The sequence below is a fragment of the Puma concolor genome, chromosome B1, assembly GCF_028749965.1.
Source record: "Puma concolor isolate L17-30 chromosome B1, mPumCon1.1.hap2, whole genome shotgun sequence".
In the NCBI taxonomy this organism is placed as follows: domain Eukaryota; kingdom Metazoa; phylum Chordata; class Mammalia; order Carnivora; family Felidae; genus Puma; species Puma concolor.
The window spans coordinates 6,646,810-6,673,627 of NC_141670.1; the positions used below are offsets into that span (position 1 = coordinate 6,646,810).

The 26,818-nt window shown below is 42.5% G+C and overlaps 1 protein-coding gene across 2 annotated transcripts in view; it reads left to right on the forward strand.

The window, feature by feature from the left end:
• AGPAT5 (1-acylglycerol-3-phosphate O-acyltransferase 5) overlaps positions 1 to 26,818 on the forward strand; it is a 60,093-nt gene that overhangs the window by 23,265 nt on the left and 10,010 nt on the right. For both annotated transcript variants that reach the window (XR_015249903.1, XM_025933116.2), the window contains exons 5-6: positions 11,607 to 11,697; positions 24,962 to 25,123. Coding sequence is in view for 1 of the 2 variants with exons in the window: in XM_025933116.2 (XP_025788901.1) it covers positions 11,607 to 11,697; positions 24,962 to 25,123 (253 nt within the window). In the remaining variant the exon portion in view is untranslated. The remainder of the gene's footprint in view (positions 1 to 11,606; positions 11,698 to 24,961; positions 25,124 to 26,818) is intronic.

Genomic DNA, 26,818 nt, shown 5'->3' on the forward strand with positions numbered 1-26,818 from the left:
TTTGTTTAGGCAATAAGAAGCCTCGGGATACAGGTGAGATCTTGGCGGGCCGAGGCGAAGAGGCGGCAGACGAGTCCGTGCTTGCGGGAGACCGTGGGTCCCGGCTCCGAGGCGCGGCAGGAACGCGGGTGTCTGGGCCGTGAGCGGAAGCCTGGGCCGCACGCGGGACCTTGCCCTTGGGCTGCTCACTCCTCGTCGTCAGTATCGCCTGTGGTCTCAGAGGAAGCAGCTTTCCTGTGCGTGCGCATAAACAGTGATTGCTTGTGCATAGTGAGTTATTTGACAAGTCAAAAGGGTGTGAGGAGCTGCAAGTGAAGAATCATTCAGTGTAAGTGCAATTTGGGAAACCTTTGCTCCCTAAAAAAGGAATCTCCATATTCTCCCCGAAGAATGCTACTTGCGGCCCGGTGACACCTTGACCTGTAGTCCCCGGCGCTTGGGAGCCTAGCACGTGTCCCCCGTCAGGTCTCGTGTTCTCTCCGCCTTCCTTCCTCGGCAGGGCTCGTGGGTGGCAGGCCAGAGCTCGTATTTAAAGACGAGTTTCCACAGTCAGCTGACGGAGGCCCTGACATTCACAGTTTTTGCCCGTAGACATGTCTGGTTGTTTCGACCGTGTATCCCGGTTCGTCCTCTCTGAACTGGCATTTGTGGCTGGGGGACTGTCACTAATTTTGGAACATTACGGCTCTTAGTTCATTAAATGTTACTCCTGCCCTGTTCTTTCTTCTCCAGTTACATCTGCTTTGGGCCCTCTGTTCCACAGTCCTTGCATGCTGTGTGTTTGTTTGTTTTTCTTCACACTCTTTCCCTGTTGTGTTCCAGCTTAGGTCATCTCTGTTGACCTGTTGTCATGTTCATGGACTGTCCCCTTGGCTTGGCCCCGTCTGCTGATGAGCCAGTGCAAGGCATTCTTCACGTCTGTTCCTGCTTCTCATTCCCAGTGTTTCCCTTTGCTGCTGTGTCACCATGTCTGGGTCCGTGCTAAAGTATCCATCTGACCATGAGGCTCGCCCACCCCATCTACTGGGCCCTTGGTCGTGTCGTTAGTAGTTACTTTAAATCCCCCTTCTGGTAATTACAGCATCTCGACTCTCCCTGAATCTGAAATTTTTGATTGCTCGGTTTCTTCAGACTGTGCATTACCTTGCCTTTGCTTTTTTATACCTTCTGCGATTTTGTGGAAAGTTGGGCCTCTTGAGTAGGACAGTCAAGATAGAAGTAGTTTTGGTACCCGAGAATGGGTACACTTTTCTTTTTTGCTAGGACTTCATGGAGGGCTGGAGTCCATCTAGTCAGTTTTCCTGGATTTGGGTTTTACTATTGCAGTAATGTTTTTCACAGACTTCAATTACTGTAGCATTCGTTACTCTGTGTTTAGGGTGGGAGGTGCTTTGCTGAAGATTTTTCCTTTGCTTTTTTGCACTACACGTAGAGTTGGTGTCCTTTCTGCGTCTGCCCCAACAGAAATCTTCCTAGTTTGGCAGGGGTGGAGGGTGAGGGGGAGAGGGTCTTAGGGGTGGAGCCTTCTCCGATCCTGCCTTGCTCCCAGCTCTGAGTCTGTGCCCAGGATGGGTTCCTGCCCCATCCTCTGTGGAGCGTTTTTCCTTTCTGTTCATTTCCCCCAGCTGCAGGGGATTTTCAGCACTTTGAGAATTTAAGAATGTCGTCCCACGGGAGAGAGAGAGGCGAGGGCTCCGTGCTGGGTGCCGGGCTGTGTGCTTCCCCAGCCCCAGCTGCTGCTTCGGGTCCCCTCAAGCCTGCCTCATCATCTTCATTCAGGGTGATGTTGCCAGATGTTGCCCTGACCCAGGTTTTCTTTCTCTTTCTTTTCTTTTTTGGGGTGTGTGTGTGTGTGTGTGTGTGTGTGTGTGTGTGTGTGTGTGGTCTGTGGAGTAGACCTTGTGAGTTGTGGTAAATCTGTGGTAAATCCTCCTGTGTCTGCAGCCCCCAGGGGTTCTTCTGGAGAACTAGCTCACATTCAGCCTTTTGCAATTTGTTAGAATGTTAACCGAATCTTTTTATTGGCATCTGTTGGCATTTGCCCAAGTCAACGAGCGCACGATCTCGTCTCTCTTTCGAATTGCTTCTTCCCTTAGATCTCCAGGGGGGTTGGTCACTGTGCAACCTCAACTCTCCGGAGGGTTCACTTTGCAGATTGTCCAGTGTTTTGTTGTTCTCCTTTTAATAGTCTTTGTCCTAAGCCTCCTCTTTTTTGTTAATATGTTCTAAAACTTGGGATAATCTTAGATTTACAGAAGTTTTGCATAGATAGTACGGAGTTCCCATTTATTCTTGGCCCAGTTTTAATGTTAACGTTTAATATTAAAATCTTTCCTAACCATGGCACATTGTCAAAACTAAGAAACGTTGGTGTCATCCTGTTAATTGAACTATTCAGTTTCTCCAGTCTTTCCGCTGGTTAGTCCTTTCTTTTGTTCCAAGATGAGTCCACTGTACCCCAGATCCGTTTAACACCTGTGCTTTAAGTTGACTGTACTTTTCATGGCGTGCTGTACTATGCAGTTACTATCAAATCTGCCATTTTTGTTTTAATCGTCAAACTTATTTCTTTAAATGTTGAAGGCATCATTTAAGAGATGTATGGAGTAAATATGTGTTTAGTGATCTCAGTATGTGAAGCCTTGTTACTTTCTCCCAGTTCCTGCTCATGGTACTTTCTTTCCCTGTGTGCTTGGTTATCTTTATTTGCTGCTGATTGTATTTGGAAAATTATTTGTGGAAGTCAGCTCAAAGCTTAGAAAGTGCCTTCCTCCAGAGAATATTTGCATTTGTTTTAGCTGGCCCCCTTAAGGCTTCTCTAGTCTGAGCCCATCCAAACTAGATTGTGAATTTGAGGTTAACTGGACCAAGATTGCAAATCCACGTGAGACTGATTTTGATGTCTGGTTTATTTTTGCCCCGAAAGTGTAGCCAATGATGTTCTCTTCACTTCTTTTCCCTCTTAATAGAAGGTCCGTGCGCTTTGATTTTTATTCCCCTCACTTTTCAGTCTGTTAAAGCAAAAGTTGTGTGGTATGCTTACTTCTGCTTTACTGTGTTTGTGTTAATTTTGGTCTTATTATCTTGTCAGCTCTTTGATAGTTTTAAAATGATGTTATATCTAGCTTTTTAAATTTTCAGTGGGAAGTCCTGTTCACATAACCTAGTTTTTTACTTTGGGAACCTGTCTGTTTTTCAAGGCAAAAGACTAGCTTTTTGATGTTCATGCAACAGTGTTGAACAATAGACTGGCAGTGCGTGAGTGGTTGTCACTTTGAGGCCACTATGGTCTAAGGTGTGGATTCTTAGAATCTGTACAATTGTGTCAGCTTTTCATATTTAAGCACCGTGAAACAGACTTTCTTTGTTATTTAATCTGTTGTTTCTGGAAGTTAATCAAGTAACTGACATGGTAGAATGTATGAAATAAGTCCACTTTCATAGGGCTAAATATCCTCATAGGAATCTTTCCCGATTAAATCAGCTTTTATCATTATTAGTATAATTTGAGAGACTGCAGAATTTTGTTTCCAAAAAATATATCTGCATTATAAATTACTAAGAAATATATCTACTCAGTAATTACAGCTGGGACAATATTTTCATATGGTACTTACCAGTTGTGGGTGCAAATGAAACATTTGTAAAAATCACTACTTCATCTCTAGAAGTCATAGAGTCAACATTTGAGCTAATACAGTTTATGGCACGAATATTAGAGTCTTACACTTTATTGTTGTTTTTCAGACTTTTTTTAAAGTAGTTTTTAAAATTTATTTATTTTGAGAGACAGCGCAAGTGGGGGAGGGGCAGAGACAGAGGGAGAGAGAGAATCCCAAGCAGGCTCCACACTGTCAGTGCAGAGCCTGACACAGGGCTTGAACCCACAAACTGTGAGATCATGACCTGAGCTGAGATCAAGAGTCGGATGCTCAACTGACTGAGCCCCTGGTTTTCCAACTTTTACTCAGGTTCCTTCTTAAAATGGAGGCAGCCTCAGGGATAGGAGTGTTGGCTTCGAAATCACATTTGTTGACTCTCAGATCTGCCATTTAAACTTTGGTACTTTGCACAAGTCACTTAACTTTTCTAAGCTTGTTTTCCTTATATATCCCATCTATTCATAATTACTTAATTTGGTAGCTGGGATTAAGTAACATGTTTGAAAACGATGCTTATCGTATTAGTTTACTATTGCAGCTATAACAAATGACCACAAGCTCACTGGCTTAAGTCACACAAATTTTGGCTGTGGCAGCAGGAGCAAAACTACACAAGTAGGACCACACCACACCACACCAGACTAAGAAGTTTCTGTGCAACAAAGGAAGTAATTCACAAAAGGAAAAAACCTACAGAATGGGAGAAAATACTTGCAAACTGCGTATCTGTTGTTAATTTCCAAAGTTAACCTGTAATTCACTAGCATAAAAGCCAATAACCCAATGAAAAAAATGGGCGAAGAACTTGAATAGACGTTCATCCAAAGAAGGCCTACAAATGGCCGACAGGTGTATGAAAAGGTGTTCCACCTCACTCATTGTCAGGGCAATGCCAGTCCCAGCACACGGACGTTAACACCTAACACCTGTTAGCATGACTGTCCGCTAATGTCAGAAGATCAGGGTTGGAAGGGATTTAGAAAAAAGAGAACCGTTAGATGTTTCTGGTGGGGCTATATATTAGAACAGCCGTTATGAAAAACGGAATGGGGTTTCCTGAGAAGTTTAAAAATAGAAATATCATATGTAGCAATCAACTTCTGGGTGTATATCCAGAGGAAAGAGTATTTCCTGCTCTCTTGTTCACTGCAGCATTATTCACAGTAGCCAAGGTATGGAAACAACCTAAATGTGTATCAACAAATGAGTGAATAAATAGTATATAGTATGTATACACAACGGAACATCTTTCAGTGTTAAAAAGAAGGAAGTCCTGTCACTTACGACAGCACAGATGAACCGTGAGGGCATTACACTAAGCGAAATAAACTGGACACAGAGCGACAAATACTGCATGGTCTCACTATAGGTGGGATTTTAAAAAGTTGAATTCATAGAACGGTGGCTTGGGGGTTGGGGTTCGGGGGAATGGGGAATATGTTAGTCAAAGGGTACAAACTTTCGGTTTTAAGAGGAGTAAGTTCTGGTCACGTAAGGTACAGCGTGGTGACCATAGTTAGTAATGCCGTATTGTATACTTGAAATTTGTTAACAGAGCAGATTTTAAGCACACACAAAAAATGTGGTAACTATGCCACATGGTGGATATCTTAATTACTTTGTGGTGATCATTTCACAGTGTCTATGTGCATTAAAACATCACATTGTGCACCTTAAATGTATACAATTTTTATTGTCAGTCATACCCCAGAAAAGCTAGAAAAAGTGACAACATTATCTTCACCATTCCAGAGATGAGCAGTGCAAACTGGGTCTCACTGGACAGAATCACAGTGTCTTTGGGGCTGAGGTCCTCTGGAGACTCTAAGGGAGAATCCATATTCTTGCCTTTTTTGGATTCTAGAGTTTGCCCTCATTCCTTACCTCATGACTTCTTCTGTCTTCAGAGCCAACAGTGGCCGGGCTGGTCTTTTTTTGCCAGCATTCTGGTTCTGACTCTTTGGTCTCCTTCTTTCCTGTTTAAGAATGCTCATTGTTAACACGGGGCACACCGGGACATTCTAGGCTAATCTCATTGTTGTGCAGTCCACAGTCAGCAGCTCTAAGACCCCTGCCACGTTCCATAATGTCCGCAGATTCTGAGGGTGAGGATGTGGACGTTTTGGGGAGGGGACATTATTCTGCCCGCCACATGCATGTATGCATTTACATGACTTTGTAGTTTTTCTAATCATACATGTAGCACTTTCATGCTTAAATTATAAGCTCTTTGAGAGATTGTTACTTTGTATCCTGCTGCTTTTTTGCATTTTTTTTCTCTGTAAATGTAATGAGTTGAATGTGTCTGGTCGTTATTTTAGAAAAACCTTTTTTAGGGGCGCCTGGGTGGCGCAGTCGGTTAAGCGTCCGACTTCAGCCAGGCCACGATCTCGCGGTCCGTGAGTTCGAGCCCCGCGTCAGGCTCTGGGCTGATGGCTCAGAGCCTGGAGCCTGTTTCCGATTCTGTGTCTTCCTCTCTCTCTGCCCCTCCCCCGTTCATGCTCTGTCTCTCTCTGTCCCAAAAATAAATAAACGTTGAAAAAAAAAAATTAAAAAAAAAATAATAAAACGTTAAAAAAAAAAAAAAAAAAAAAAAGAAAAACCTTTTTTAAAAGTTGTGGTTTGCCAGACTGCATTAATTTTGGGGGAGGAAAGCAGAGATGAACCATCTTGTTTATATTCTGCACATCTCAATCCGAAATGGCTTTTCATTTAAAGAGAGAGAAGTAACTAAAAGATGTCTAGCTAATCAAAGTTTGTTAAGTTCTGAGATACTATTTCCATATAAATATGTCTGCTTTGAAAATACTTAGTGAACTAGATAGAATTTTAAAAACCAGAGGGGAAGGAAACAATATAAAGAGCCTGCCACGTGGTGCTTAATATTCTCACGTGTAGGGGCGCCTGGGTGGCTCAGTCGGTTGAGTGTCTGACTTCGGCTCAGGTCATGATCTCGCGGTCCATGAGTTCGAGCCCCGTGTCAGGCTCTGTGCTGACAGCTCGGAGCCTGCAGCCTGCTTCGGATTCTGCACCTCCCTCTCTCTCTGCCCCAACCCACTGGCATTCTGTCTCTGTCTCTCTCATAAATAAATAAACATTAAAACAATTTTTTTTTAAATTCTCACGTGTTTCCTTTTATCTCTCAGCTATCCTGAGTCTTCATTTGGGAATGAAACTGAAACTCAATTAAAAGTAAATTAACTTATCCAATGCATGGAGGAAAGGCTATTTTTAATAGAAAGTCATCAGTTCCATAACTGGTTGAATATGAGTATATTTTAAACTCTTAAGAAGCTCTTTTCTTTTTGAATGGAATTTTAATATGGAATTGCTCACTGGTTTCCATTAGACGCTGAAGCATCTGTGCTTAGAATGGTTCATCGCATCTTGAATATTGATCTTCTGTGCAAAGTCAGTCCCTGTTAAAGGAAACAGAATCTCTGGTTCCTTCCAAATGAAACTTTAGCAGAGTAAAAGATTTCTGTGCACACTAGCAGTAATCTACATGATTTGGTTTGTTTGGAACTGTCAGTTCTCTGTCATTCCTGGGGCTTCCCTGTCCTTGAGCGGGAATTTTCCTTAACTGAGAAGTGGGTCCAGAAATGTCACACTGCTTCGTGGTAGTTTTTTCATGCCCTGATGCTCCATGTTTAGTCCTTCCTGTCCTCTGTTGCCACCTTCTCCGTTTCCATGGGAACTAAAGAAGACAGCTGCCTTTTTTGTTAGCAGTGTGAACGCAGTGCTAAGGAGGTCATCAGATGCGAACCGCGGAAGGAGGAAGGAAGTTTGACTTGGCGGTCTTGACTCTACGTCTGCTATGTGCCACAGTCTGCTGGTGCTGGAGAGAGCCAGACCTGCCTTGGTCGCACAGCCTCTAGGGGCAGTTGTTCTCGAGAATGAGGTGCTTAGCTGCATCTGGGGTCGCGCTCCCAGCTGCTCCTGTCATGTGCCTTTCTTCAAACCACATACGTCCTCTCCCTGCCATCTCACGTTTCTAAAGCAGATGTGTTTTACTTTTAACAACAGCAAATCGCACTGTTATTTTGTGCCAAGCACTGTGTTAACGTAGATTACACAAGTTATCACCTTTTGTCATTACAGTATGTAAACTGTCATTTCATCTTGTAGACAGGGAAGCTTAAGGCACAGAGGGGATGAGGAGGTCATCCCAGGGATCGGGGCCTGCGAGTGGAGTCTGGGATGTGAAACTGAGCATCCAGACTGTTGTGTTGTGTGTGCTTTGGTTACAGTCTTTGTAGATATGATTTCCTATAGAAGATCGCCCGCTTTGTGGAGTAACGGGCGGGTTTGGGCATTAAAATGTAACTGCTAAGAATTTGCATCTGTGGCTTGCCCTTTCATATCCTAACAGAGTCTTCAAAAAAGTTTTAAGATTTTTGCCTAAGTGCAGTTTATTGATTTTTCTCTCCTAAAATTTTTGCCTTTTCTGCCCTAGTTTAGAAGGTTTATAGTTTGTTTCAGCATGCATTTAGGTCTCTGGCCCGTTTCGAGTGTATATCTGGTGTAAGGCCAAGGCTCCTGTGTCTAAATACGGATATCCGTCACCACTTATTGACAAGGTTATTCTTTTCCCCATTGTTTGAAATAAATTGATTTCATATATACAGGTCTGTTTGTGAACCATTTATTCTGTTGGCACTGATCTATATGTGTATCCCCATGCCCGCACTACACTATCTTGATTACCCTTGCATTACAGTAAGTTTTGAAATCTGGTGTAGTTAAGTCTTCTAAATTTGTTCTTTTTCAAAGGTGCTTGGCTGTTTTCGATCCTTTGCATTTCCATATAAATTCTGAAATCAGTTGTCAATTTCTGCGTAAAAGCTTGCTGGTTTTTTACTTCAATTGCATTAAATCTGTAGATCCATCTGGGAAGAAGTGATATCACAACGATATTAAATGTTTGGATCCAAAAGCACAGTATTTAGGTCTTCTTTAATGTCTCCCAGCAGTGTTTCATGGTTTTAGAGCATACAAATTTACACACATTTTGCAAAAGTTAACCACATTTGCCAAAATAAATTCTTAGTTTCCTGTCTTTTGACACTATTGTAGATGGCATTTTTAAAAATTTTATTACATGCTGATAGCGTGCAAACATACGGTTGATTTTTGTATATTGATATTTTCTTCTGTAACCTTGCTAAACTTATTTATTTTCTAGTAACATCTAAAAATAGTGACGTTTCTTAGGATTTCCTACATGGAGAGTCATGTCATTTGTGTATAAGTACAGTTTTATTTCTTTCTTTTAATCTGGATGCCTTTTGTTTTTTTTGTTTTTTTTGTTTTGTTTTTGTCTTGCCTGGAGTGCCCTGGCCAGAACCTCTAGTCTAGCTTTGACCAGAACTGGTGAGAGTGGGTGTTCCTGCCTTGTTCTGCATCTATGGCACAAGCACTCATTCTTTCCCCATTCCTTAGGTCTCAGACCCACCATGCATTCAGTCACCCTCTTGTTACTCTCCTTCATAGCATCTTGCTCTTTTTCTACACGGTCCTAGAAGTGTAATTACATTTTTATCTTATTTCGTTTAAGTTTATTTCCAGTGAGACAGAGACAGTGCAAGTTGGGGAGGGGCAGAGAGAAGGAGAAACCCAAGCAGGCTCCGCACTGCCAGCACAGAGCCTGATGTGGGGCTCACACTCACGAACTGAGATCATGACCTGAGCCGAAACCAAGTGTCAGACACTTAACCCACTGAGCCACCCAGGCACTCCTGTGTAATTATATTTTTAAAACTTATTTGTTTAATGTACTTTTTTCTCACTTGTCTCCAAAACCATATCGATTTCATTACCCTCTATAGTACCTGGCACATAATAATAGGTGTATAAGAAATATTTCTTGAATGAATTGTTCATTCTTGCCTTCTTGCTGACCATCAGTTCTCTTTTTAATTAAACATGTAAAGAGACAGAAAATAATAACCACTTGAATTATTAATCATTCAAATCATGAATCATTTTTATTAAAAAAAATTTTTTTTAACATTTATTTATTATTGAGAGACAGAGAGAGACAGAGCATGAGCATGGGAGGGGGAGAGAGAGGGGGAGACACAGAATCTGAAGCAGGCTCCAGGCTCTGAGCCCCAACACGGGGCTCGAACTCACAAACCGCAAGATTATGACCTGAGCGGAAGTCGGATGCTTTACCAACTGAGCCACCCAGGTGCCCTGAATCATTTTATTTTTGAATGCTTGAACTGAAAGCTAAAATCCATCAGTAATTGCTTTCATGGTGTTGAATACAAACTTCACTTATTTAAAATGTATTCTCCTGATAGTGAATTTGTGGTTTTTGGAACTAATTTTAATTTTTTTCCTGTTTTTCCTTCTACTTACTGGAATATAATAAGGAATTCTTAACTTTTTTTCTTAATTTTATCCATTTTTCTACATTTTCTTGGTAGCTCTGGTTAATCTTTATTATCCAATATTAAGGTACATAGAAATCTATTAATTTCTATGTTTGGCAAAAATAGTGGGCTCCAAAGACAATTTATGTAGATAAATGAAAAGTTAATCTATTTTCAGGGAAGCTGAAAATGCAGAATTGTAGAGCCACCATTAATTCAAGTTTTTCACCTAGAAGATTGAAAGAGAGTAATCATAAGCTTGTCTAATGAAAAAATTTGAACTGTCACAAAGGTTCATTAGGTAGGAGTTTTACAATCAGAAATCATTCAGATAAGGGAATGCTTCTGTACTAGACATCTAGACAGACAGCATTACCTACGATCTGATGAGGGTGGATTAAATGAACAGAATGTTCTTTCCTTCTCTCCCACTATCCTTTTGTTTCCTGTATTCTGTTTGTACTGGAAAAGATTTTTTTTTTTTTAATTTTTTTTCAACGTTTTTATTTATTTTTGGGACAGAGAGAGACAGAGCATGAATGGGGGAGGGGCAGAGAGAGAGGGAGACACAGAATCGGAAACAGGCTCCAGGCTCCGAGCCATCAGCCCAGAGCCTGACGCGGGGCTCGAACTCACGGACCGCGAGATGGTGACCTGGCTGAAGCCGGACGCTTAACCGACTGCGCCACCCAGGCGCCCCTGTACTGGAAAAGATTTGATATGAATGCCTTACTTTTGTCTTTTGGCTGTCACTTAACCATGTTGGTGTAGTTTTGGTAACTCAGTTCTAAAGTTAGGAGTTTCTCCCAATATTGTATTGTATGTTAACTAATTAGATTTTTTTTTTTTTAATTTTGAAAAGAAAGAAAAAATCAAGTTAGGAGTTTCTCATTGTATATTTTTATGGTTTCTGTCTGTATTTTTCCAAGCAGATAGAAGTAAAAGCTCAGATGAATTGATTACTTAGTAAACATTCACCTTCCTTTTTTACTTATACATGCATTATTTCAGTTTATGAAACTGCTAATAAATTGAATTATTTAAAATGCAGTAAGGGAGCTCCGTAAAATAAGAACACTGTGGGAATCTTTTACAATATGAATACTTAAGTATATTTTATACTGTGGAAATTTAGATATTGCCTCAAATGAGATGTGCTTTTCTTATCGATACTTAGGGACACTGATGTGTGACATTTGCAACTTTTAAAAAAGTCGTTTTTCAGAATCTTAGGGCAAAAAAGCTCTTTATGAGTCAGCATTTCATGGGCAAATTTTTAATTAAGGAATATTAGTGTGTAATTAGAAACATTGTTAGATTCTTAATGATTGACCTACCAGTGTATGTAGGACTGCATTTTAAATATAATCCGTTTTAAGACTTAAGTGCATTTTTTTTTTTTTTTTTTTTTGCATTTCGGTTGCTCTGCTAGAAATGAATCATGTGTAAAATGAATATACATTTTTCCCACCATAGAATCTACTCCCTTCACATTGGCATTAAGTTAACAAGAACCACAAAAAAAGCTCACACGAAACAAACCATATTTCTTTCTGCTTCACAGATGTATCTTGTGATTTTTCCAGAAGGAACAAGGTATAATCCAGAACTAACAAAAGTTATTTCAGCTAGTCAAACATTTGCTGCTAAAGAAGGTAAGTAAAACTTTGACAGTATTTGAAAAAATAATTTTTAAATACCTTTGCAGTTTTTCTTCCTGGAGAAGATATTTATTTATGTTTTACAACAATGGAAATGAATTCACTGATTCATTTCTTTGGTGAGTGCATATTTTAATTACCTCTTAGGAAATGAAGTTTCTCAATTAATTCATATGCGTGTTATTATATATGTCTGAAAGATTAAATTCAAGTGCTTGCTAAATACGTATTTCAGCGCCATGGGTTTATTTAAAATCTGTCTAGGTACCTGACTGTGCAGATGGAGGCTTTTTCTTCGTTGTGGCTTCTGTGTGGTGGAAAGGATTTGTGTTCTGTGGGCTCACAGACCTGGGTTGGAATCCAGACTCTGACGTCTGCTAGCTATGTGGCTGCAAGTTGCCTCATGTTACAGACCTTGTTTTCTCGTCTCTTAAGAAACACGTACCTCATAGGTATACCTAACTGGGTGTAAGAATGAAGCTAGAAGATATGTGAAGTTCCTGTTGGAGCATGTTACACAAAGTACTTGGAAATTATTAATGTCCCCCAAGACAGGAATGTTTCCAGTGTCCTTATTTTAGAATGTCAGACAACTAATACACCTATAAGCTGTTCACTGTAACCAAACTGGGATGTCAACAGAAAACAGTGGCCATGCCGTGTTTTCAAAGTTGTCCTTGAAGATTGAGTTAGTATACGATCTCCGTACATGGATCACCAGACACTCACTGAGCAGATGTCTTGTTGATGGCGTTCTGCCAGGGTCTGTGCAGTGCTGTCTGGAAGGATTGGCTGCAGCAATGGTAGTGTTTTCTCTGTCTGCTCTCCCCAGCGTGGTAGCTCCTGCCCACATGAGGTGGTGTATCGGGGAAATGAAGTTTTAATTTTGTTAGATTTTTTTTTAATATGAAATTTATTGTCAAATTGGTTTCCATACAACACCCAGTGCTCATTCCAACTAACTTTGTTAATTTTAATTAATTCATTGTGATCTGAAACAGAATTCTTGATACTTGTCCTTATTGAAATTCTTTCCCTAGACTTCTGTAGGGCTTGTCTCCGTTTCCTTCTCCCTGTCGGGTGATTCCTGCTCAGTCTCCTTTCCAGCCTTCTCTTCTGCTTCACTCTCTCCCGTTTCATATGTTGTGTCTGTTGTTGGCTGGTCTCCCATTCATTGCATTTTCGTGTTTCCCTGTGGGCTTCATCCACATCCCTAGCGTTGGCCTCCATTGATTTGGTTGCTGATGACTCACAAAAACCTTTCTCCCATCCATATCTCTGACTTTAGACCTAGAGGTTTGGTTGCCCAGTAGACAACCTCCCCCAACCAGCCCAAAGGCCAGTGATGCTCAGCATCACTCGTCAGGGAAACACAAACCAAAACCACAAGGAAACATCACCTCACAACTGTCAGAATGGCTAAAATCAACAACACAGGAAACAGCAGGATGTCTTTGGTGAGGATGTGGAGAAGGAGGAACCCTCGTGCACTGCTGGTGGGAATGCAGGTTGGTGCAGCCGCTCTGGAGAACAGTGTGGAGGTTCCTCAAAAAGTTAAAAATAGAACTAGAACTACCCTGTGGTCCAGCCATTGCACTACTAGGTATTTACCCAAAGGATACAAAAATACTGACTCAGAGGGACACATGCACCCCAATGTTCATAGCAGCACTATCAACAACAGCCAAAGTATGGAAAGAGCCCAAATGTCCATTGACTGATGATTGGATAAAGATGTGGTATATGTGTGCATATAAATACATAAATAAATACACACTCAGCCATCAAAAAGAATGAAATCTTGCCTTTTTCAACGATATGGGTAGAGCCAGAGAGTATAATGCTAAGCAAAATCAGTCAGTCAGAGAAAGACCTGCATCATGTGGTTTCACTTATATGTGGAATTTAAGAAACAAAACAAATGAACATGGTGGGGGAAAAAGAGAGACAAACCAAGAAACAGACTCTTAGCTATAGAGAACAAATTGATGGTACAGAGGGAGGTGGGCAGGGGGGGTGGGTTAAAGAGATGATGGAGATAATGGAGTACGCTTGTCATAATGAGCACCAGGTGAGGTGTGGAAATGTAGAATCACTATAATATACACCTGAAACTAATATAACACTGCGTGTTAACCTACGGAAATTAAAATAAAAGCCTAAAAATAACCTATCTCAAGGGAGAACTAAAAGTTAAAAATCAAAAAAATAATAAAAGCATATCTTACAACAGAAGTCATAGGTACATGGCTTTTTTAAAAAAGGGTTTTATGTCCAAAAGTGTTAGAGAATGTTGCATTTTCTATCCTTCCCTTGGGGAGGTACAGTTCACATTTATGTATTAGTCTCAGAAAAGTGCTGTTGTAAAGATGTCTGATTTTGTGTATTGAGCTGGGGTTTTTTTAATGTTTGTTTATTTTTGAGAAAGAGAGCGTGAGCGAGCATGAGTGGTGGAGGGGCAGAGAGAGGAAGACCCAGAATCCAAAGCAGGCTGAGAGGTCAGCACAGAGCCTGATGCGGGGCTCGAACCCATGAACCACCAGATCATGACCTGAGCTGAAGTCGGACAAACAACCGACTGAACCACCCAGGTGTCCCTATTGAGCTGCTCTCTAATTTTCATATTTTAGAAAGGAAACAGTGATCTAAAATTAACTAAAATTTGGAACTTTTGTGGGGTAAATGTATAGAGTTGCAGAAAATTCTGTCTCTAAGATTATTCCTTCTCTAAAGATTCTAGAGGGCTGAGTTGTGACTTCAACAAAATGTATATTTTACTCTGAAACTTAAAATAGCTTATAGATGAGTCAGTTGTGGGATTCTTTTTATGTGTGGGGTGGGGAGGGGGGATTCTTGATAAACTTGAATATAGACCTTACACTATATAAATTTTCAACTACTCTTATGTGTCGTCTCGTGTAGCCATGTTAATTCTGTTCCAGAGTTATAGTTTTGGATTAGATAAGGTGAAAGGGAAATAATAGACATGTGGGGAATTTTTTTTCTTGCTGCTTTTCACGTGTATTGTAAAATTTGACACATTTCGTTGTTACTGTGTGATCGATTTCATCTTGAAACACTTGTGTTTTTTATGAGTTGAACAGAGTTGGCCTTGAGAGAAGTTTCCTGGAGTGCATTAGATGCTCAGAGTCTGCTGATTTTGTTTTTAAAACAGTACAGTATTCTACCTTTAAATATTAACAAATCTTTATTAAATTTTGAATATGTAAAACGTTCCACTAAGGTGGTGGAACTAACTCTGATGTTTTCCAGGAGGTTATAATTAAATAGCAGAAATGAAACAGAGTTGTATTCATCATCTGTTGATGTGTAACAAATTATCCCAAGCCCTCGCCGTGGCCTCAAACAGTAAACATGTGTTATCTCCCAGTTGATGTGGGCCAGGAGTCCCGGTGTGGTTTAGCTGGCGGCTTCTTGCTCCGGGACTGTCACTGGCTGCAGTCATTTCAGGCCCCCCCCAGGGAGGATCTGGTAAACGCCCTCTCCCATGGCTGTCGACAGGCCTCAGGTCCTCCCTGGCCGTTTCTTGCCACTTGGGTCTCTCCACTGAGCTCTTCAGGACATGACCACTCACTCCCCTCGATCACCAGAGCAGAGAGGGGTGGGGAGGGACCGTGGAGGACTTAGTGGAACGGTGAGAGAGCATAGAGTAGGGTGAGCAAGACAGAAGTCACGGTCTTCCTGTAGCCTAATTCTGGAAGTGACGTCTCGTCTTTTCGCCATATTTTATGTGTTAGAAGCACATCACTAGGTCCAGCCACGCTCAAGGGCAGAGTACATGGGAGTGTGAACACATGGGGGCAGTGGGGGACCAGTTTAGAGGCTGCCTACCTCAGCGATGTTGAAATCCGATTTCTACGCAGTTACGTCAAGCTAGAATAAGGTAGGGATAAGCAGAGTATGCTTTAGGTTAGATTACCTGCAGATGTGGGCTCAGCTGGGCTGTGTGGAGGGGGAAACACTCGGGCTGGGCTGGGAAGAATCTCAGCAGGTGGAGGTGAGGAAGGGCTGCGTTTCCGTGGGAAGGAATGGGTGAGAGGCGGGGAAGGGGAACCGTGAGAGCCGTCCTCTCGAAGGGGCAGCGAGTACGGGGAGAGGGCAGACGAGCGAGAAGCTGGAGTGTTCTTGCTTACGTGGGAGGTCCTGCCCCGGACTCTGCAGGAGAAGTCCAACTGATGGAGCGGTGATCCACTTTCCGAAGACCCCGGCGTGCCGTTTTCCAGCAGTTTTGCCTCTTGGAATGTGTGATGCCCTGCTTCATTCATTTTAAATGTGTTAACACAGACGTGTTATTATATCTTGTCGCTGGGCAGATCGCCACTTGTTGACGTATGATGAGTTTGCATGACAGAATGGGTATAATCCGGGATTACTGTGTTTGTGTGAAAAGTGACGTAGAATTCTTGTGTGTTTTGGTATTCGAGGAGTCCTGACTTCTTTTGTAAAATTTACCTGAGTGTGTGTGTGTGTTCCTATTTGAATATTGCCATACTGCTTTCAGTTGGGCAAAACAAATGTTTATGTGGAAATAGATTTATTTGCTGTGTAATAATTACTCAGCGTTGTGATCTCAGTCTGGGTTTTCGGGCCTGTGCTAATCCCCTTGGCCGCCGTGATGAGACAGCACGCTGGGGGCTTAAACAGACGCTGATTTTCTCACAGCCCTGAAGCCGGAGAGTTCAAGATCAAGGTGCCCACGGGGTTGGTTTTGGTGAGACTTCCCTTCCTACCTCATAGCTTGGTCTCCCTTCTGGCCGTGCCTTCACGTGGCCTGCTTTCCGTGTGCTCGCACACAGAGGTCTCTTTCTCTGAGGAGACTGGTCCTGTCGGACCAGGGCCCCCACGCTTAGGACCTCATTTCACCTTAATTACCTCCTTAAGGCCCCGTGTCCAGCTACAGTCACGTTGGGGGCGGGGAGTGGCTGAGACACACACAGGGTCTTCACTTATCTTTCTCTCTGGAATTATATTTAATACTAATGTTTCTTTTTTTTTTTTTTTAAATTTTTTTTTTTTTTTTTTTTTCAACGTTTATTTATTTTTGGGACAGAGAGAGACAGAGCATGAACGCGGTAGGGGCAGAGAGAGAGGGAGACACAGAATCGGAAACAGGCTCCAGGCTCTGAGCCATCAGCCCAGAGCCCGACGCGGGGCTCGAACTCACGGACCGCGAGATCGTGACCTGGATGAAGTCGGACGCTTAACCGACTGCGCCACCCAGGCGCCCCAATACTAATGTTTCTTAACTTAGTATTTTTAAAACAAGTTAAGATGAATATTTACCTTATGTCTTACAATCTTACTGAGATGACTGTTTAATATAGCTCCCAGAAGTTACTTATCTCTTAAAAATCCACACTAATTTTGTAATGCCAGATCAAGTGTTTTTAAGTAATTCTCAAAATGGCATAATAATGACATACACTCTTTTTGATCTGATAACACCGCCACTCACCTCTAATCGATCAATTATTGGTCTGTCATTTTTCCCTGAGTTGTAGATCTTTCTCAAAGTTACCACAAGGGGGGAAATGAATAATTTGTCCTGTAGATAATAATTTTTCATTGCTGACTGTTCTTTCTTTAAATTCTTCAACTGGGAAAACTCGGCATCTATTAGAACTATGTTTTCTTGTGACTGTAGAGGTAATTATTTCCCACCGTGTACAAAAGAAATTGATTTGTGAACTGCATACCTAAAGGAAAGAGAAGAGGGAACCACTTCCTGTTTTCTTTCCCCTTAGGTCACAACTAATTGAGATTACTTAAAGATAAAAATGAGGGGCGCCTGGGTGGCTCGGTAGGTTGAGCATCTAGCTCCTGATGTTTGGCTTAGGTCGTGATCTCACAGTTTGCGGGTTCAAGCCCCACTCCACGCTGTGTGCTGATAGCACAGAGCCTGCTTGGGATTCTGTCTTTGCCTCTCTCTCTGCCTTTCCCTGTTCGTGCTCTCAGTAAATAAATTACTTAATTTTTAAAAAATGAAACAACTTGTTTATCTGTTAAGCTAATTTTTCTTCAAGAAAGATGAATCTTAGCACTTGTCAGTGTATAATATTTAAAACATTATTATTATTCTGAAAGTAACTTCCTTTGAACATGACAAAAAATAAATAGAAAAACCAAAGCCAACCTTTTTAATTTGGATTTTTAAACGTGTTTAAATAATTATACCTTGTTTTCCTCTCCAGTTTTCTGTCAGCAGTTACATTGACTGGCCTCAAAAGTATGGGTGATGGGTATGGTTTGTCTGTCTTAACTCTAAATATTTGAAGGTTCTGGTTATTGCTATTTCCTAGAAGTGTTTTCCTCCGAAAATGTGTTTGCCACACACTCTGTCCATGCGATATCAGGGGTGTTACTGAAGATGATGTCTGTGTTACCGTGTCATGAATTCTTAATGTTTACTTCACAGTTTGTCATGACAATGCTTTCTAAATTTCTCACTGAAAACTGAATGTTAGTTATTTCTTTAAAGCAGACATTCATATTTTTAAATAAATTAGTCAAGATTTTGTTTTTAGTTACAGTCTCTCCAAGACAAAAATTGAGATCTGGAGAGTTCTGAAATATAGGTAGAGTCTCCAAGCAACTACTAAACGTCAAGTAAGCGAGGTGTATATTGAGGGCTGCTCAATTTTGTAACAGTAAGTTAGGGAAAAGAGAATTTTATTTTCAGAATGGCTGACATGGAACTTGTCATTTAAAAAATCAATGGTGAAACATTTAGTAAGAAAAGCTTCAACATGTCAATAAGACAGTATTATGTAATTGTATTATAAATATAAGTGAAATGGTATGATAGGTAAAAATGATCATCCTATATGTTAGTAAGATGTTTTGCTAAGTGATTAGATGAATGTAAGTCCAACAAACTGGTCACAGAGTGACCTCTTCCTCTGACCTCCCCAGCCAGCTCGTTTCCGCGGCAGGTTTCAGCTCTTATCGCCGTGTTGTGTGGTCGGCTCTCCATTCGTTCGTCTGTGTGGTGATTTGTGGGTGCAGAATGCTGCCTGCTCCCAGAAGGGCCACAAAATGAATGTCAGGGGCCTCGATTACTATTGAATGAAGGATCATAGATGGCTCAGGAGATAAAAAACAGAAAAGAAGCACATTGGAAAACCACGCTCAAGAAGACCACATTGGGACTTTCATGCCCAGTGTAGAATTATTTATTCTTAGATGCTAGGCATTTTTGAAAAAGAGTAGGGATGAGGAAAGGGAGTGAGAAAGCCTTCAAATTTATAGTGATCCTCAAAATGAATCCGCAAGTTTCCCTTTGCATATCAACTTCGCCATCAACAGATTTCACTTTGTGTAACAGCTTCTCCTTCCAGGTCTGAATTGCAACTGTATTTCATTCCTAGCCTTTGGCCCTACTCTCCTTCCCTGTTTCTATAGCATGGTTCCAACTGGCGCCTGGGTCAGGGCACAGCCTTAGGGGTGACAGCAGCAGGGAGCGTTGCCGGTAACCCCGCGTGTTCCGAGGGGGGACCACGTCACCCCCATAACGCTCTCAGGTGTGACTTGGGACATCGCGAACGTTCCAGTGGCTTGGAGAGTTCGGTTTTCCCTCTTTGAGGCCATCTCCATACCACTGACTTACAATTTTTTACCAAAACAGATGTTACCCCTTATTCCTCCAGCCTTCCCACTGCTTCAGCGGCCCGTTGATATGCTCAAGCCGCAGTCTCAGTTCTGAGTCAGTGGTGCAGGAAGCGGTGCAGCCCTGAAGGTTGCCTGTCACGCAGCTTGTCCGTACCACTCAGACCCCCTCCATCAGCTGTTCCAGGTAGAGTTCTGCCTTCCGCGCGGTTCTCACGCACCCTAAAGTTTGAGAACCGCTCGTTTCAATGAGATTAGTCATGTGCTCCGCAGGTTAGTGGAGTCAGACTTTTTTGTGTTTTCCAGAACATGCAGATCTGATATTTATTGGTGAGCCTTCATTTTGTACTTAGGTTTCATTCAGAGACAGGGAAGTTTGGTAGCAGTTACCCACCCAGTGTAGGGGACTTGGAGGCGGGCAGGGAGGCTCCACGTAAACATCCAGGCACTGGTGGAATAACTTACACCCCTCTCACTTACATGAAGTCTTTCATTTCAACTAAGTTTCCTTAGAGTCATTTTAGATATTTTGCTTTTCATTGGTTACTGAGGGATTTGGAAGCTGATGTATCTTAATCTTCTTCCTGAACCTATTAACATGAGCCCCATGGTGGCTTTCTTTTACTATAGCAGCTAGCAAATTATATATTTAGACTTAATTGTCCTCGTAATAGAAGAGAGGAATTTAGCAACACATCTGTAATGGCAAACCAAATCTTCATATTATTGAGCAAGTAAAAAGATCCTTGTAGTTTTTAAACTCTTTAGAATTTATGGAATTTGGCTTTTACTATGTGAATAACACTGGCTATTATGTAGGCTTAATTGTCCTTTTAAAATATAAAAACAAAAGGTTTTTTCTCCTTTGTAGACTTAATTAAAATTATTGTTATATCTGTGATGCCATATTAACAAATTTAGGTGGCAAATGGCAAGCTAATGATAATTGTAATAGACGGCTTATTAATAAACTTCATATAAAAATCTCTTGCTGGTTAAGAAAAAGACATGAAGTAGAAAACTGGGAAAACCACATGAATGGGAAATTCAAGAGGTATGGCTGACCCACGCACATGAACCTGGCAAACATTAAAAAAGGAAGTTAGTGTCCCGTGTTGGCCCAGCTTTTGTGGAACAGACGCACTTCATGCGGGAGCCAAGATGGCACGTTTGCTCCCCGTGGCTGCAGCCCGTTAAGAGACGTGGTGTCTTAAGACAGTGCAGATGTGTTCTTTCACACTTCAGGAGGCGGGAGGTCTGACACGGGTCTCACGGGGCTGAAGTCGTGTGTGGGGAGGGCTGTGCTACTTTTGGAGGTGGGGAGAACCCGTTCTCTTGCCCAGGATCCCGTGCTTCGTTGAATGCTCTGCTTTCACGGTCTTAAGATTGCTTGCACTGGGTTGTGCACTTGATGTCCACGACGGTTCTGCTTTGACCTCTTCCTCGCTCTTTCTTCCCCTGAGCCTGGCTTTTGGCTTAATTCTGACCTCTTTTCCCTGGCCCCCAGGCTTTCCAGGCCTGGAGTGGTCCTGGTCTGCCCCCTGCCCCGCGGCCCCACCCTGCGGTTGACAGTCAACGTGCGCGTGTGCGCGTGTGCGTGTGCGTGTGTGTGTGTGTGTGTGTGTGTGTGTGTGTGTGTGTGTTGCGGCCTCCCCCATTCTCAGCGGTTCTCAGCCACAGGGAACCTGCTTTGTCTGCTCCCTTCTTTCTGGCTGGGGAAGTGAAAGTGTGTGTCGATCGCCAGTCTGTACCGTCTGGTCTCAGAGCCCGCTAGTGTTGTTTGGCACTTCTCTTTTTCCTTGTGGACCATGGCTTCTAGTTTTTGGACTTCTTCTCCTTGCATCTCAGAGTGCCTTTACCTGAATTGGAGAAGTTTTCTCTGACTTCTGCCTCAGGCAGTCACGCCTTCCCTTCTTTACTTCAAACTTCTTATGTGATTGCTCCAATAATTTCCTTTTGCGTACCTCACCGCCACGCTCCTGTCTGCTGGGTTTCCCCCGGTTTACGAGCACAGTCTGGTTCTCATACAAAGGAATCTGTGTGTTCATATGGCCCCATATGGCCCCCCTGTGGCTTTGCTGTTTTCTTCTCCCGCTCTCTTCCCGCTGACGGAGGAGTTTGGGCCCCTCGCCTTCTCCCAGCTGACTCCGTCCAGTCTCCAGAAGCGTATCCCACTGCCAGCTTACTGGTGACCTGTTAGTGACCCCACTCGCCAGAGAAGCTTCCTTTTATCGGTCCTCCTGTCTGTCGGGGCTTCTGGCAGTGCCTGGGCTGCCTCATCCCCCACCGTCTGACTCTCTCAGGGCGGCCAGTACGGCCAGTACCTCAGCGGTCCTGTCTGTTCGGGTGATCCCAAGTGTTTGTGGCTGCTGGTTGCCACTTTACAGACCCTGGTTCTCACCACTTCTGGAGTGTTCCAGCCAACAGTGCCAAAGTTGAACACACGTTTTCTTTCTTCTGCTGCCTCCCGCCCTCACCTGTGCTCTCGGACCATGGGCGTCCGCACACGTGTGCATGCGTGTGCACACGCACACCCCCAGCTCTCCTGCCTGGCCGCGCTCCGTGTGTTTATGGTACAGCCTCGTGTCTTCAGGGGCAGAAGTCTGGTTATGTTTTACTCCTTTTCCTTTTTTACCTGTTTGATAAGCTGCTGGATCAATGTGTGTTTGGTTCTTGTAACATCACTTGACTGCATTTTCCCTGTCCGTTTTGGTTCGGTCCTAACTCAGTACCTTGTTGCCTGTGACTTATGCCCTAAAGTATTTCGGAAACCTAATGGTTCTCTTGGCACCTAGATTACGTCTCTCCTTTGGCCTAAGATCCGTGGAGTCCCACAGTACCAGCCTGTCACTGTGCAGCTCTTCTCATGGGATGCCAGTGCCCTCCTCAGTCCTGCCGCTCACACGCTGGGGACCTGTGCTCCCCAGGCCTTCCGGACCCTGACTTCTTACCTTGTTCATAGGTCTGCCTCTCCCCGCTTCGTATGCCCCATGCCTCCCTCTTGGCCTCTCTCCAGGCTCCTCTTTAGCCTGAAACTTGCACCAGTCAGATATGACTGGTTGAAAAAATCTTTAGTATGAGGAACATTTTTGTATTCTGGGGAATATTTTGTATCTCTTCTAGGACATTCTACCACGTTATAGCTACTTATGTTTATTTTATTGGCTCATTAATCTTTAACCTACATGCTTAGAGTATTAGATTAGTATCTTGGTTATAGACACGAAATAGAAACTAAGTACTAAACGGGACAGTATAAGGTCTTGTTAGCTAGCTATGTGACTTTGAGCAAGTCACTTTACCTCTCTGAGCCTTAGTTAAATTAATTTCCGGGAGTCAAGTCAGGTGGTGAGAGATATATCATCTAGAGGTTGTAGACCATTCCCTGCGTGGACCGGAGAGGGTCATGGGCTCGGACTTAGGGTTGTGAAGTGACTTCTGGTCTTCAGAGAAGGGCCGCTGTCTGTTGGTTGTCGTGGTAAGGGCGTCCGTGTAATTCTAAGCCTTAGAAAGTCTGTCGACTGTGCGCTAGTAAGTCCGTACGGGAGAATTGGCAGCTGCTGTGTCCTTACCTCACTTCACCCACTCTTGGAGCTTCCGTTCCTGCCGCTGCACGGAAAGTGCTAGTCCCATAACACATAGCCTTTGTTTGGCCACACAGCCCCTTCTCCATTCCAGATGTCTCGGTGGCCTTCTGGAGATGTTCTCTTCTCAGGGCCCCTGTGTCAGCTCAGTCTCCTTGTTCTCCTTCCTCGTTGGCTGTTCTGTCTTAAGAGCTGGAAGATAAAAGCTGGAATATTCAGGATGTAGACTGGACTAGAAAATGTGTCTAGTGCATTCCTCAGTAAGAAGGTTATTTTCCTTAGTCTTTTTTTTTTCTTTTTTTTTTTTTTTTTTTACACACAGTAGTAATGGGCATTTCTAACTCATCTGTCACAAAGCTGATATTTTTAGGCCTTCCTATAACTTTTTTTTTTTTTTTTTGAAATACTATTTTTCTGTCTTCCTATCTTCTTACTGACTTACTGGAGTTTTGTAATTGTTCTCACTGAATAAATACCACAGGGTGATTCTGTGGAACTTTGGACTTAATATTGGATGAGCTCCAGTAGTGAAGAAGGAAGTATTAACTAATTTAATTGACAAATAGATGTTTCCCAGCCTGGTATACTATTCAGATTTTTGTTATAAGTTCGTGAATAAATTAAGCTGCTTCTGCCCTAGGGACTTCAGTCAGATATGTGGTTGTGGGAATCTCTTTCTTTCCCACACTGCTTTGCATGTTAAAAATTCTTCTGCAGGAAGATCCCAACATACTCTAGCCGTTCGTCTTTATGCTGCCTGTCTTCCCTGGAGAGTCGGGAGAAAATCCAAATCACATTTTGTCTAGTCTAGGTTCGTGTCACTTCAGAGAGCCACTATGTTCTGTTAAATGGTCAGTACATATTCTCATTAAGAAAAAGGGAGGCAGTGGGATATACGAAGGGGAAAGAACGAATTCGTAATACTGGTAGAGCACTCACAGATATGATGAATTCTTCTATAGGAACTGCAGTGTTTTCTCTGTTACAGAAACTTCATATATATAAATGTGTGTGTACATATATAATGCGAATGTACCCGAGAGCATTGAAATCCTGTGTCTATACAGAAACTTACTTAGCATTCAGTTTATATCAATGTTCATGGCGGGATTATTTATAACAGCCAAAGGTTGAAAACAACCCAAGTGTCCATCAACTGATTGTCGATAAAATGTGGTATATCCATACAGTGGAGTATTACTCAGCCATAAAAAGTAACGGAGCCCTGATACGTACCTCAACATGGAGAAGCCTCGAAAACAGAATGCTAGGTGAAAGCAGTCAGGCACACAAAAGTCCACAAGGTGTGATTCCGTTTATGCGAAATGTCCGTCATGGGCAAATCCAGAATGTGCAGTGTCTGCAAAAGGTACAGGGTGTCTTTTTGGAAAGAGGAAAGTGGTCTGGAATTTGACAGTGATGATGGTTGCCCAGCTTTGCGAATATTCTAAACACCACTGAATTGTACAATTTAAAATGATGAATCTTATGGCATGTAAATTATACCACAATTTAATAATAATGATAATAATAAAGCATTCCGAGTATCAAGCCTGGTTTTCCACATAATATATATCACTTTGGGTATCATGCAGCAGGGCTCATTGGGGTGATTCCGCACTCCCACATCCCTATTTGAATAGAAATAAAATTAAATCATGGACTAGGAGTTAGAAAGTATGAACTGTATTCCTGAATCTTAAGTGACTGTGGATGTTCTCACCTTTAATTCTATTGCCAGAAACGAGGATGATAATACCTACCCTTGTCAGGGTTTACCAGATTGAAGGGTTTCTGGTTTTCTGACAGCTTTCCAAAGTATCTCATACATGTAGATGTTTCATAAATACATATTAAATGAATGTTTGATTTAAAGAGATCAAGTCATGAGAGTACTTTCTAAAACGTCAAGCCCTGTACCTATGAATGAGAATATGGCTTTAACATATTCTGGTCTGTCTATTCCTGGAAATGTGAAAACAATTTGGATATTCTACTCCTGAGGTGTTTTGTAACTAATGGCCACACTGAATCAACTTCTTTTTTAGGCCTTGCAGTATTAAAACATGTGCTGACACCAAGAATAAAGGCAACTCATGTTGCTTTTGATTCTTTGAAGAATTATTTAGATGCAATTTATGATGTGACAGTGGCTTTCGAAGGGACTATTGATGATAAAGGGCAGCGGAAAGAAGCACCGTCCATGGCTGGTGAGTTTATATTTTCAGTGGAGTCCTATATTTGTGAATGTGTCATTATTCTTTTTAACGGGTAAGTAAATGTGCTTTGTAACATTTACTCCATATATTTTCCGAGGATATACTTGATGTGTTTTTCAAGTACTTTTTATTAATCCGTAACAGTTTGAATTTCATGAGTCCTGCTAAGTTTGGTATCTCCTGGTTGCCATAGGAGTCCTTTGGACTGGCCTGTTATCACTAACTCAGCCTCTTTCTACCCAAAGTTTCACGCGTAAAAATGGAAGGCTGCATAAATCAAAGTGGGGAATAAGGAGGAGAGTGCTAAGCTAGCCACCCAGAGGTGTGCATCGATGGTTAGCATTCATCTTTGTATGTACTTTTATAGAATACTTAGGAAACTCAGTATCATTGGCAAGAAGAAAAACAGTTAAATGTGGCTCCGTTTTTCAAACCTGTGCTAGGTTTTAAAGACCTTTTAGCTACTGTCTATGTGTCCTATCAGATATGACAAGAAAAAATAGAATTTTAAGTGAGTGGAATATTTTAGTTAAACATGAACAGAGACACTCTTGCCTGTTAGAGAAATTGAAATATGGGAATAAGTAAGCATGAAGGGAAGCCTGTGAAGCTGCTGCCTGAGCTCTGAGCCCGAGGTAGAACTCCAGGCTTTTGATTTCACGTTTGTGGCTGTTGAAGGTCGAAGTCCTGGGCCTGGAAGAGTGTGTCAGTGGGTCCTTGTGAAGGCCGATGTCCCCAGTGTGTCCCGGAGACAGCGACCTGGAGGAAGGACGGATGGGCGAGGCACGGGGGGGGGGGGGGGGGGGGGGGGGGCTGAGTGGTGTGGGCGTCGGTCACGGTGGGAGGAAATACAGATGCGAAGTAGTGACCGCGATTGCTGTCACAGTTGCCTTTGACACAGAGCAGTTGTTATGTAGGAAGCTGAAGATTTTTGTCACTTTAATTTTTTGGAATATATTTGGAATTTTTTGGAATATATTATACATCAAACAGTTTAAAAACCAAAACTTAATAAAGTTCACAGTGAAACAGCTTGCTTTCTGCTATGTCCCCTTCCCACTCAGGGTCCACCTTCCCCTGCTCAGAAGCGACCACTTTTCTTAATTTCTTATGTGTCATATGTGCAAATTTGAGTCTGCATTCTTACTCTCCAGTCCCTCCTTCATGAGTCCTTCTTATGAAAAAGGCAGTATATTAATATTTTTCTCTTTTTTTTAACCGTCAAAGGAGTCATTGACCTATTTTTACATTTGGAAACACATGAATTTAGTTGTTCAACGATATTGTCACCAGTTTATCACCATTTAAATAATGAGATTTATTAAACATGTTTTTATTTTAAGTTTCTAAGAAACATATAATTCCCGTAATGACCTCTGCAACATGCTTCCCTTGTGTCGCCGTCCGGACCATAAGAGCTCCTTGGGCCAGGCTCATGTGCCCCGGCACCCCCTCGTTAGCCTGCCCTCTTGGACCATGCACCCTCACTGTCCTGCCTCTCTTCCCCCCACCCCCCTTGCCCTGTGTAGGCCACGCCTCCTTTCCAAGGGAAGCCCCTCCCCTTGCAGCCTCCCCCACTCTGCCCCCACATTGGTCTTCCAGGGGCCCACTAGCTTTCTCCTGCTTCAGCGCCCCTGCCCTCCTGCCCCACGGGGAGTGCTCAGCATGTGGCAGTTCTCTTCCTCC